We start from the raw sequence: 13,360 nt of genomic DNA, 5'->3' as shown, positions 1-13,360 counted from the left end.
TTTTAATGCATCTATCAGACTGATTTTTAATTGTTTTATTGATATATGTTCTCACTGCCAAGAACAATAGACAAGAATAAACAGACTCGAGATAAAAGAGTATAAGAACTATACGCGACTCTCGATTAAGGTTTATATGGACGTGGGTGTTTCGACCAATAGGTAAAAGAAAAAAAAAATACTTGCTCTACTTTATTTAAAAGATTCAAAATATATACTAGTACAGAATCAGATAGCAAAACACAAAAGGATCAATATAAGAATTCCTAACAAAATTTAAAAACAAAACCCTCAATGTGATGAAAAATCTTGGTCCACTAATTACCCCCCGGACTTGGTGAAGCAGCCAGTAAACCACAAATGACCCTCCAGAAGAAGCAAACGGCAAAATTGGACTATGACCACGTTTACATCAGAAGATACTAAGCAGAACCCGCTGCAACCTTCTTCCGAACAATCCTTTTCCGGCGAGATTTAGGAGCTGAAGATTCTGAACCAGACCCGTCTGCATTCCTTTGTTTGATGCCTAGGAGTCCAAGCCCAGAAACAACCGCATTCTTTGATATAAACCATTTTGAGGATGACTTTTCTACATTCTCAGAAGTCCTGTTATAAACTTTCAAGAGGTCATCCGACTGAGCCAGTGGATCTGCCTCAACTCCAAGCCAGGCACGCTTAGAGGTCTCTCCTAATTGAACGTTCAAGACCCTGCATAAAATTCAGAATAAACACTAAAAAAACAGCTTCTATAAAATGTTTTCTTCCCCTACCATATAAAACTATTGGTAACTTTTGCTAAAACAAATTCGACATTGTTGATGAACAACTCATTTGATCGGGAAAAAAGCACCACCTGAATGCTGTGCTGAAGAACAAGGCAACTCCAATGACGTCAAAATGGGTCATCATTGCTCTATCAAACCCACATAACAGTTGATATCTCAGGTTAGCATAAATTCCAAGAAAAGCACCATAACCAAGAGCATTACTGCTCACACTTGGGACTGTCACAGATAATCTGCAGACAATTCAGGAACAACATATGCAAAGATAAAATTAATATAGCACTCATAATTTAACCAACCATGGGTAAAACTATAGTATTAAACAATTAAATGAATTGAATGCTATTGAACATAAGTTGGGTTTCAACCCTGCTTACCTCCCCTCCTTTTTACTAGCCAAAGAGTTTGACAACGCACCCTGTACTGCACCAGCACTCAAACCAACCATGCACAACTCAGCAGCCTTGAACAAAAAGCATTGAATTCTCTTTTGCAAGTCAAATTCCCGAAGTGGATAGCTCTTTTCAAATATATTGTTTGGAAGCTTCTGCAATGTATTTTGTAAGTCAAACCGAAAAGTGTTCCCATATGATCGACAAGGAGCAAGGGACCACACGACTAGTGCATTGCATGCTGCTGCTGTCATCACGTTCATGAGTGCAAGATCCCACTCCTGCTTTATCCTATAGTCAAATTGAAGTTAACAATTAGTACTCTAATTCATCATTAAGAACACCAGACAAACTTCCAAATCATTTTAAATACATAACACACCTGTCTTTCCGAGTTTTTATCTCCCACCACAATGAGCAACCTACTGTTGCAGCCTCCTCCAATAGAAACCTATATAAGAATGCAGGATCTGCAAGCAACCTGCACAATAAAAGATGTATATATGAGATAGTAGTATATACAAATACACTCCAGAAAGAAAGTTAAAAGCTCAATAGATTTGATGGGGCATGAGGGGGGAAGAAAAAAAAAACAATAGAGCACTCTACTAGGTGCAAAAGTACTTGTTCAATTCATTAAACTCAGTCTCTCTAAAATAAAATTATTATTAATCAGGACCAAAACTGCATTAGGTTCAAAATGACTGTCTCTATGTATAGACCAACAAACTCCGATTCAAATTGAAATCTACCTAATTACCAGAATTAAAATAAAATCCCTAAAGACAAAAATAAAATTAAAATCCTAATGATTCAGAAGAAAAAATATGAGGGTAAATGTGAGGCGGCATTAGATTCTAAATTTTCTTATATTAGAATAAAATAATTTAAGACAACCAAGACATAATTGAAATTACCTGCCAATGAAAGACCTTGATAGTGCTTGAGGCAGAGTTCGGGAAATAAACCTACTGGTGGTTGGCCTGGCATTGATTGCAAGAAATTTTACCATTTGAGCTGAGCTAACCAACCCCTAAAAGCAAAAAATTCAGTCAGTACCCTATGCTTAACAGCCTAAACAAGTAAAAATAACCTAAAAAACATGGTACCATTTCATAAGCTTGCCGAAGCCCAGCAGGCAAATCCATCATAGTCTTTTGCCACTCATTTAACACAGCATCCACAAATTTTCGGTCAAATAGCTTCAACAAATACAGAATGAATTTCATTTCTTTAGGAAACATCAAATTAAAGCCATAAAAAAGTTGTACGTTTGATAAAGGGGTAAAAAAAACTTATTCTTGTATAAAATGAATAAATAATATTTCTAACCTCTTCAAAAAGTATCCGTCTCCTAAACAAGCCCCCCTCATCTCCCTCATCACCATCATCGAAGTCATCAAAGTAATCGTCATCGTCCCCATCATCATCACCTCCATCACCACCACCATGATTGATTTTCTTTCCGATATCTCCCCCACCTCCCCCAATGTCTAGCTGCAAACAAAAGCATGAAAATGAATTTCCAAATAGGCAAATACTAACAACAAGTGAAGTCAGCTACATGGGCTACACGATGCCATTGGGCAAACTTAAAAAATTATATTTTCAGGAACATTATGGAATTTCCATATACTAATTTGCTAATAAAAACAGAAATGAAAAGGCACCACCCACCCAGTACACACATAGGTCTCATGCAAAGAATACTGAAATCTAGATACAGAATTAAAACCGAACATTGTTTTATTATGCATTGATAAGTTTAGAAGGAAACCCTAGGGGAAATGTTAATGTTACCTCGGGGCTAGACCTTGTTTGCTTTTGCGACATATCGAGTTTGGATTTCTCCAAGGTAACGGCACCGAAGGCACCATACTGGCCGCCCTTCATGGAAATGGAAGGGAGGTGGGAAGCGACGGGCGCGTTAAAGCAACGCTCCAAGTGAACGGTGGAGTCAGTTTCGACGTGGGCGGTGATTTTGAAGTCTGTGGAGGAATAGGATCGCAGGCGAAAGAGGACAACACAGCGGCTGCGACGGAGCGCGGGAAGCATGGGAATGGGGTTAGGGGACGAATTGAACCCCACACCCACATGGTTAACCTTGAATTGAGACAGTGCCGGAAGCATGATTGAATTGAATGGGAAAAAAACCCTAATCTAATAGGAAGAGGAATTTCTTCTTCTATGAACAAAATGCTTTCATGACTTTGATTGTAGTGCGCGCGAGAGAGAGAGAGAGAGAGGAGCGAAGGGGAGGTGGCTGAGAGGCGATGAAATGAACAAGAGGAGAGTAGATAAACGAAACGACAACCCAATCCAAAACCCAATTCTATTTTCTAACCCACTGAGTTCACTCGCCACTCGCCCGCCTTCACCCTCCCTTGATCATTGGCCACAAATTTTCTTATACTTGTAATCTTTCAAATAATTTCACTTTTTTTATTTTGTACCACACTAATTAGAATCTTAGTTTCCTTATTTTCTCCTTAAATTTTTTTTTATCTCCCACAAGCTTGGAAGCTTAACTATACTTAAAGAAAGCTGTAAGTATATCCTAAAAATATTATTCTCTCCGATCAAATATAAGTTATTTTTCATTCCTCATAAATTCAATTATACAGATTAAATAATTTCATCTTACAAATCTTCACCTAAACAAAACAAATAGTTCATATTTTAAACCAATATTTTGACAGTTTAGAATAGTTAGTTTTATTTTAATTGATAAAAGATAATTATTATTTGTGACTATGAAAGTATAATTCTTTTAAAAATATATTTAGAATTGATTTGTTTTCAGAAAACAAAATCATGAGTTGTTAATATTGAAAAAATTGAATACTTTAATTTTTTTAACTCGAATCTATTCAAAATCATTTTAATTATAATATTATGGCAATTTGTTTAAGTTTATTTTAAGCCTTTAATAATTTTTTTAAAAGTTTAAACAAATTGATACTATATTATATCTTTTATGATATTTTTTATATTTTCAAACAAATCTTATTTTATAAATTAAATGTCCGAATTATTACAAATTTAAAAAATCTTTCGTGCTTCCTTATAGGAATATGTTACTGATTTGAATTACAAAATAGGACATTAATGTTATACGTTAGAAACTTGAACATTAGAAAGAAAAAAAAAAGATAAATTAGAAAATGTAGCATTTTATTGATTGAATTGAACTCATTAACGAAGATTAATCTATTTTTTTTATAAAACAAAGGTTAATCTTTACATATACTTACGAATAATGGAGCACATCTTGATCTATGGTAGACTTGTTTTTTAGTTACACTAAGATAGAATATTATTTTCTATGAGAAGCCTTGGACCATGTTTAATTTATTTCTCATCTTATAAATTATAAATTAAATGTTCGAATTATTACAAATTTAAAAAATCTTCGTGCGTTATAGGAATATGTTACTATTTTGAATTACAAAATAGGACATTAATGTTATAAGTTGGAAACTTGAACATTAAAAAATGTAACATTTTATTGATTAAACTCATTAACAAAGATTATTAATCTCTACACACACTTATGAATAATGGATCACATCTTGACCCATAGTAAAATTATTTTATTGCCACACTAAGATGATAGAATATTATTCTCTATGAGAAGGCTTGTACTGTATTTAATTTATTTCTCACCTTATAAGTTCCGTCAATGCATTGTATTATGTAAGCATTTAATATACATTATTATTATGGTAAAATTCTTACTGACTTGAGTGTTATAGTAATTTTGAATATACATATTCATTCTCCACAATGTATCGTCCTTGTTAGAGAGACTACCAAATGAAAAAAAAAAAAAAAAATCTCATACCTTTGTTACTCATATATAGATTTCCATTCAACACCATTAGACCTTAACCAAATCAATAATCAATCTTAAACTCATCTACTTAGTCCGTCTAAGATTTACTTGCTGACTGAAGAAAGAAAAAATAAAGAAAAAATTGTGAATTCAAATATTTTTCTTTAATATTTTGATAAAACTAACGTTTATCAATAAAAAAAAGTACCTCAAACACATCAATTTAGTACAATTTTAAACAAATAAAAAAAAATTAGTCCCTTTCATAGTAAGCATAGTCGTACATTTAAATATTCTTACTTTTATGAATTAAGGGTTATTTAGATGTGCCATAATTGTGTTTTTTTTAAAGGCCATTAAAGAGAGGGATAGTGCTCCTTTTTAAAAAGGATAATTAAATTATTTTATTTATTTTTTCTTTTCTTTACCTTTTAATATAATCAAACAATTAAAAATAAATAAAGTCATTTTATTTTATTTTCCTAATTCTATTATTCTAAATAGTATTTTTTTTCTATTTCAAATTCTTTTATATTTTCTTTCTTTACTATTTATTTCCTTTCAATTTCATCTCCTATAGAAATGAAGTGATAGTATCTCTGCCTAAATTCGTTACACGTACGTACTTAACAATAAGTAATTGAATTAACTTTTTTAAGTTTAAAAGTTATTTTAAAATCAGAGATAAAATAAAAAAGGTTTTTAAATTTAAAATTAAAGTTATTTGATAATTTTTACAAGTTTATTTTTTTTACCAATAAATTCTCATACAATTATCAAATACGCAAGTCTCTTGAAAATAATTATTAATTTGGAGTTTATCTTCTTACATCTTATGCAGTCATTTTTTTTCTTACATCTTATGATTAAAAAACATTAAAAACTTTTAAAATTAAAAACTATTTGATCAAATTCTTTCTTTAAAAAATATTTTTAAAAAACTAAAACAAGTTAAATCAAATTAATACTTCCTTACTTTGCATCTAGGTCTGCTCATCAAGAAAATTAAGCTTGGTGTTATCCATTAAAATAAGGTATATTGTATCACATAGAAACCTTCAAGGAAACCAAAATTGCTGCATGTGAGTAACTTGCCATTATCATTCAAGCATCCTTTTTGCCTTGTGAAGAGGAGAAAGAGTTTACGAAGAAAAGCAAGAAAGCATGTCATGCATGCATTAGATGATTAACCAAAAAAGCAGAGATCAATATCAATATATAGCAACATAGGCAAAGGAATCCCTTTCTTGTGGCTCCAATCCAAGACCATCATATCCCTCTCATGAAAACAACCACATACAAATAGTTCCACGTTCTATCTATCTTAATTCCTTCTTCCTCCAAACACAACAACCTTTTCATCATCTCAAATTCTCAATCCACGTATGTCTCTGACAGGCCGTCCTCGTGTTGTTGCTAACGGGGTTCGAAGAACGAGAACTTTCCACTATTTATGGTGCATATATTGCCAGAGAACCGTCAGAATACCCTTTACAAACAATGATGATGGTTTTACTTCTACGTGCCCCTATTGCTTCCACCAACTGCGTTATGAGCTTGATATCTCAAGGCCAAGGCTTCTCATGAACGTGCCGAATAACTTAGAGCCTTCACCTGCTACTCAACTATTGCATAACTTGGCTCTCATTCTTGATCCACCTCTTAGGAGGCAAAACAACCATTTGATCAACACAATCCCACATTGGGAAACAGAAAATTATGAAGATGGTTCAAATTCATCAAATCCTCATCAGGCTTGGATTACACTCCGATTTCCAAGGCCAACTCGTGTACCTAGGCCTATTTCCAATGACACTGATGATCATGATGACACCCTTTTTGAGAACAATGCACTATTAGATGACTTCATTGATGGGGTGATTCAGAACAATAATAATAGACCAGGGCCACCTCCAGCAGCATCTTCAGCCATTGCAGCATTGCCAATGGTCAAGCTGACACAAACACATTTGGCAAGTGACCCCAATTGCCCAATTTGCAAAGATGAATTTTTGCTTGACATGGAAGCTAGAGAGTTGCCATGCAAGCATTTCTACCATTCTGACTGCATCATCCCTTGGCTGCGCATGCACAACACTTGCCCTGTGTGTCGCTATGAGCTACAAGGTGTTACTAGTGCTAATAATGCTAATTACTACCGTTTACAAAATGATGATGAAAATGCTGCAAGCAGCTTGGTCTGGATTTGGAACCAACTGGCTTCGTTCTGGCCTATCCGTTCTGTTCTAGATTGGGCACTGTCCTACTTTAATTTCCAAGAAAATCATGTTCGTGGTCGTAGAGGTAATGTCAAAATCTAAGGCTAAAACAATGTTTCATTTATAATCTTAAGGCTTAAAACATTGTTTATTTTTAGTCTTTATAAAAAAATGAAAGTTTACGGTACGGAAAAATATTACATTTCCGAGATCAGGTTGTTCCAGTAAATTTCAACGTGACACATAATCATATGTTTTGATTTAAGTAAAAGGATTAATAATATATTATACAGATGATTGGTCAGGGGCTACAAAATCTCAGACAGTATAATAATTTGTTGTTACCTTAGTTGGAAGTTTTAAAGGCTGACAAAGGTGTCACATATGAACCTGCAGGTAGCTCTTGGTGGCGAGCATTGTTAGTTATATAGCTTCATCAGTGAGATCTATCATACTCATGAAACCTGGTTTATCATATTAGAATTATTCCACTTGGTTAATATTAAGCAGGTAAAATTTCAAGAACACGGATGGAATTGATACTCAAGATTTCGAAGGCTACTTCTGGTGCATGTGCCCACAAGTTATTATCATGATTGAAAAAACATTATTTCTTGGTGAAGAACTACATTTCAAAATGAGATCTTCACTTGTGTCCTGATCGATTTTTATTTATTCTTTACTCTCCCTCTCTCTTATCTATATAAATACATAGCTTTTTACTTTCTGTGCCCATAAATCTCTTGAATGTGAATGTTTGCGGTAATTCCTTTGCTAATATGAAGATACCCCATATTTCTTTGGGGCATTTATGCAAATTATGATTTCAATAAAATTATGCAGCCAAGATAAAAGGCAAAAAGAAAAAATCCATCATATAATTTGTGAGTATGCATATGAAAAACTACACTGCGCATTTTATGCCGCGCATAAATATTTATTAGATTGTTTTCTATATTGTATGAAATGAAATGATAAGATCATTCATGCATATAGGGCATATATCCCCACGTTTTTTAGGTTTTTTTTTTTCCGTTGGATATTATTTGCTTGTAAAGTTTATTTATTTGAAAACTTCTCACAAAAATGTAAGCAAAACTCTATGGTTTGTAAGTAAACCTTTATTAAATTCAGGAAATACAAGTTAGTTTAAGGGCAAAGGAAGTAGAAAAAGTTTACAGGAATTTTTTCTAACAAAAGCTAAGAATACTAACTTCTAACATTTATGGGTATTTTTTTATTAAAATCTTAAGTAGAAAAAAAAATAAAGGAAAAAAAGAGAAGAAAATGGCACAAGTAAACATAAATACTCGAGTCTTCTCTGTGGAAAAGTTGTTGTGTGTAAGTGTGAAGAGAAGAGAATGGTAGTAGGATTGAATGTGCCTCAGCCATTTCTGTCACCAGTTTGCAAGACGGCACCTTACCCACTTGATCTCATCGCCACCGCCGCGTCCCTCCACTTCGGCCACCTTCTCCGCCGCCGCGCGACCCACCATCTCCGCCTTGGGGTTCTTCTTCACTCCTGTTTCAAGGTCCCTTTTCAATTTTCATTTGTCTATTCCACTTAATTGCAAAATTTGGAACTTAGGTTTGGTTCACATTTTCAAGTTATTTTTCTTTTCCTCATTTATCTTATGGGAACTGATTGAAATGGAGGTCACAAGTACCATGTCGTTTAAAAAGGGTTTATTATTTTGTAGAATTTCGCTTGTTATGATCATGTGACGTAGTTGATCTTCTTGTTACTGGATTCATGCTACTTTGAATACTGATTGATGATGGGAATATGAAATAGGTTATGGTGTTTAAGATGTGTACTCAATTTTTTATCACTTGTTTGAACTTGCTCCATTCTGGTTGATGAGGCTTTCTCTTGTGGCTTGTCAGTCTTCTTTTTTATATTTTTTGGTTTGTATGAATTTGGATATTGTAATGGTCTGAACTCAAGGAGTAGAGGAAGATCAACAAAGGTTGGTCCAGTTGGTAAAGAACACACTCATATTCCAAAAGGAGGTGGGTTCGATTGCCGCTGTGGATGTAAGGAACTTGTTGGTGGGTAATCTATAAGCACCTTTGTAAGTGCTCTTTGAGACTTGAAGTCTGTCCTGGCCCTGGCCCTGGTGAGTCCCAAGACCCAACTCACCCAAACTTTTCTTAACCCAAGAAAAAAAAAGAAAGATCAACAATAATGGATGCATAGAGGATTCCGGTGAGAATTCCGGCAAGCAGCAGCTGTCTCCAACGAGGTACGGAGCGGAACCTGCAATCACCTACACAAGCACTCTGATGCTAAAGCCAGAGAGTGTATAAGATGTGTCAAAATAAAACTTAGATTACCTGTAGGCATGAAATGCCTTATATGTTAGTAGTTTGGCAAGTGAAGCAGCCATGTATACATGTGGGCCTCAGGCCATGTGACAAGCCCAGAAAGGGGTCCACAACTGTTAATGTTGCATAGAATAAGTAATGTTGACTTAAGATATAAAGCGATCTTTAAATATTACCTCCATAATGATCAGAATTTGGTTTTTAACTGAGCCTAATGACATCGTGTGATTCATGTAGTCAACTTCACCTAGTAGAATAAGGTTGTTGTGTTGTATGAATTTGAGCATGGGGTCTCTTCTTTTGATGTTGCGGTAGTATTCCCTGACTCCGTTGTCCCCTTTGCTGAACAGAAACTCGCTCCTTTAACTCACATTTTTAGATTGAACGATAAGTGGTGTCAAAGATGCTTTCAACTCAATGGGTTGAACTATCTTCAACTGTCAACCGGTGATTTGACTTCCTCATGGTCAACTAGTTTCTCTTTCTTTAATGGGGGAGGAGATGGAGGCCGCCGCTATGGAAAGGCTGGGATGTCCAACTCCAAGATGTCTGGAAAAGATCCATTTAATGGAAGGAAATGGACAGAAATTCTCCTTGCTGCCAATGTTTTGTGAGTAAATTAGCATACCATGTTTATGACTTGGATGTCTGCATTTTGCTGTAAGCCTGTAAAGTGTACAGTCGTTTTTGGTTCTTTATGTTGCTGTTTCTACTTTTACTAGCTGATGTTTTTGCAAATTTATATACAACTTGGTAAGATGGCTTATTATTTACTAATTACATGCACAGATTTTATATTGCACAACTTGCAACCCAAGGCAAGCTATTATTGTGGGGAGCAAAGGTAACTTTGGAATTAAGAATCTGAATACATGTCCGAAATGTTGTGGAGTCTTTACTTGTATACTCTGTATGTTAACAGATAAATAGTCTAATTGACAAAGGACAACTTTGGAGACTTGCCACGTCTTCCTTTTTGCATGCCAACATCGGACACCTTTTGGTCGGATTCTAGTTAATTGTTTGAAGTTTGTTTTGTTATGCCTGGTTTGCTTAGATCTTAAATTACTACAAATTCTCTGCAGGTAAATTGTTATTCCTTGAACTCAGTTGGTCCTACTGTGGAGAGCTTCAGTGGCCCTCGGAGATTTCTTGCAGTTTACTTTATCTCTGCAATTGCAAGTAACTGCTCCTATTCTCTCTACCATAGCCAATGATATTGCTTACCTCCAAGTATTGTAATTCCATAATTTTTAGAAAATCAGGTTCTGCTACGAGTTATTGGTTCTGCAGAATGCCTGCTGTAGGTGCATCAGGAGCAATTTTTGGACTAGTAAGTTATTTCATTATTTTATTTGTCACTAATTTGCCCTACCATCTGCCTTATGTGTGTGCTTATTGCTATACTTATATTTACATATATGACCTAAAATGAAACTAAAAGGTAGGCAATCCAATTTGTAGTTTTGACTGAATTTACATGCTTAGTTCTGAACGTGGATGTCCCTTTCATAATATCTCCCTCTTTATTTCCAAGAACCTTCAACTCTATCTCCACCTTAAAAGGTTAGGGTAAAATAATATAGTTGACAACTTGACACAATGGGATGATTATTGAAGAAGCTGAAGGGAGCACCCTTCTGGCCTTCTAGCCCTTTATTCTCCTTCCCCTGAACCCTTTTTCTTATTTATTTTTTTCACAACACCCATCTCTCCCAAATGCTTATCTTGATTTGAAAATGGCCATATAGAGAAGGTAGAAAACTGGCATGTTACTCTTTTCTATATTATCTTTTATTTCTGATGAGCTATAATGATTCAGGTTGGATCAGTTGCCGTATTTGTATTAAGGCACAAAGACCTTGTGGGAGGTGGTAAAAAAGATTTACAACACATAGCCCAAGTAATTGCCCTCAATATGGTAAGTGTCTTCATTCCTTGTGTTAGCAGAACTGAAAGCTTTCTAGTGTCTCCAAACTATAGGAGATTTAGACAGTTCTCAGGTGAATGATGTTATTTCTTCTAATGCCCTTTGGATTGAGTTATTGCTAGGGTTCCCTTAGTTAAGGTTCTCTGATCACTTCTGATTCTGCTAAATTGTTGCTTTTACATTTCTTCTTAATTAACCAGGAAGGAACAGAGTTTTTGCCAGAATTTGTTGTACAAATCTGCCTGTATATTGATGTGTTATATGTTTCAGTAGGCAATGTGTGTTGGGGAAGAGTGTTGTTGTGCATGCAATGTTATGCAGGGAACTTTTTCTGCTTTTAACTTATATCACCACTCTGTGACTGACTGGTAGAAGAGCTACTGTTGCCATGGCCTACTTTTATCGTTCTTGTGTTATAAATTGTAATGATGGCAAGCATTTCTCGTGCAGGTTATTGGGCTATTATCCACTGGGATTGACAACTGGGGACATGTAAGTATAATATTGCTTTATTTATATCTCACATTTTGTAATTCTTTCTTCAATTAAAACTTAAAGAGACAATCTTTTGCAAGTTAACGAGTGTATCAGTAGTTAATTTTTTTTAAGGAACTCAGATTTCATGTGCTTAGTTCCTTTGTTTGGCAACAGTTATTGAATATACAAACGTAGGGTATACTCCATTCACTTGCAAAAACCTGGCATGACCACTGATGGTTCTAAATTTCGGTTCATAACGGAATATGTTCATCAGTGGTATTATTATATTCCTTGTATTACTATCTTATTTAGTAAGTAGTTCAATTTCAATAACTAAACCATCTTAACCTGTGCTACTTTCTTTTCTATTGCTAGCACTTCCTTTAACATAATATATTTCAGTTAGGAGGGTTGGTTGGTGGAGTTGCTGCATCATGGTTTATTGGACCGGCATGGAAACATGAATCCACATCAAGTGATGGAAGAAGACTTTTCATTGACACTGCACCAATGTATAAACTCTTCAAGATTAAAAGAGTACCTAAGCAATGGAAATAGAAACATTTCATTATGTATGGAATGGAACTCATAACTAATCATTGCTCGTTGTTTATTGGTAAAATGATTCACTGCTGTGAGCTTCTCTTAAAATACTTAAGATTGTGGGGTTGTAGTACAAGTACCTGACACGTCTGAATTATTTTGTATACTTTAATAACCTTCACACTGGGACATTGTATTTATAAATTGTATTTGTGTAATTGGTATCCTTCATTTTCCCTCTTAGATTGTGGTTTACGTTGCCATTTCAACTGTTTCACTCTGAATTGGAAGTTGGAGTTAGGAGGCTCATCCTCGTTAGTGGCCGAAGAAATGGCACATCGGTCATGATGTTGTCATGTTGACAAAGTTATTTTTCTTTTTTGTCTTCTTCCGGTTATTGGTTTGCTATAACATTTTTTTTTACAGCTATAACATTTTTAATACCTTATTGTTAATGCCTTATCTAAATGTATGTTATTTTTTTTCAAACAAAATTAAACTCCCGTATTACCTCATTTCATAATATTGTGCCAAGTGAAAATTCTTAATTTTATTTTTTCATGTCGCTATTTTACTACTATAAATCTAAAGAGTTTTTTATCAATTAAAATTATGGTTTATATGACAACTCGAAGTTACAACCAGTTTTTATTTTATTTTATTGAGTAAACTGTTAATTTGGTTATTCAAGTATTACATTCACTCTTTTAAATAGTTCTTAGAATAATAAAATTAATTATAACCAAACTGGTTGAGTACGATCTAAGAGATCAAAGAGGGATTGAGTGTTGTAAATTTTTTTATATTATATTTAATTCTTATGGATAAAAAAATAATAAAATTATATA

General features: G+C 34.3%; 3 protein-coding genes across 5 annotated transcripts; 2 read left to right on the top strand and 1 right to left on the bottom strand.

Moving 5' to 3' along the window:
• Nucleotides 1–163: 163 nt before the first annotated feature.
• Nucleotides 164–3,556, bottom strand: LOC114422241 (protein RETICULATA-RELATED 1, chloroplastic). Its single transcript, XM_028388496.1, has 8 exons — nt 2,978–3,556; nt 2,510–2,674; nt 2,287–2,379; nt 2,095–2,210; nt 1,560–1,658; nt 1,163–1,468; nt 854–1,018; nt 164–708 (listed from the first exon to the last, which is right to left on the bottom strand). The coding sequence occupies exons 1-8, from the start codon at nt 3,305–3,307 to the stop codon at nt 423–425; spliced, it is 1,560 nt and encodes a 519-aa protein (XP_028244297.1). The 5' UTR covers nt 3,308–3,556; the 3' UTR covers nt 164–422.
• Nucleotides 3,557–6,285: 2,729 nt separating this feature from the next.
• LOC114422240 (E3 ubiquitin-protein ligase RING1) lies at nt 6,286–8,447 on the top strand. Its single transcript, XM_028388495.1, has 2 exons — nt 6,286–7,316; nt 7,628–8,447. The coding sequence occupies exons 1-2, from the start codon at nt 6,398–6,400 to the stop codon at nt 7,660–7,662; spliced, it is 954 nt and encodes a 317-aa protein (XP_028244296.1). The 5' UTR covers nt 6,286–6,397; the 3' UTR covers nt 7,663–8,447.
• Nucleotides 8,448–8,535: 88 nt separating this feature from the next.
• LOC114422239 (RHOMBOID-like protein 10, chloroplastic) lies at nt 8,536–12,755 on the top strand. Of its 3 annotated transcripts, XM_028388491.1 has the most exons (9): nt 8,536–8,763; nt 9,910–10,169; nt 10,349–10,403; nt 10,482–10,562; nt 10,645–10,741; nt 10,825–10,892; nt 11,382–11,480; nt 11,940–11,981; nt 12,372–12,755. In XM_028388491.1, the coding sequence occupies exons 1-9, from the start codon at nt 8,593–8,595 to the stop codon at nt 12,525–12,527; spliced, it is 1,029 nt and encodes a 342-aa protein (XP_028244292.1). In that variant the 5' UTR covers nt 8,536–8,592; the 3' UTR covers nt 12,528–12,755. The 3 variants fall into 3 exon arrangements, with proteins under 3 accessions (XP_028244292.1, XP_028244295.1, XP_028244294.1); XM_028388494.1 differs by lacking the exon at nt 9,910–10,169 and having other exon boundaries at nt 8,542–8,763; XM_028388493.1 differs by lacking the exon at nt 10,482–10,562 and having other exon boundaries at nt 8,543–8,763.
• The last annotated feature ends 605 nt before the right edge of the window (nt 12,756–13,360 follow it).

Source organism: Glycine soja, chromosome 8 (genome assembly GCF_004193775.1).
Source record: "Glycine soja cultivar W05 chromosome 8, ASM419377v2, whole genome shotgun sequence".
Classification (NCBI taxonomy): Eukaryota; Viridiplantae; Streptophyta; class Magnoliopsida; order Fabales; family Fabaceae; genus Glycine; species Glycine soja.
This window is presented reverse-complemented; position numbering and strand designations above follow the sequence as displayed.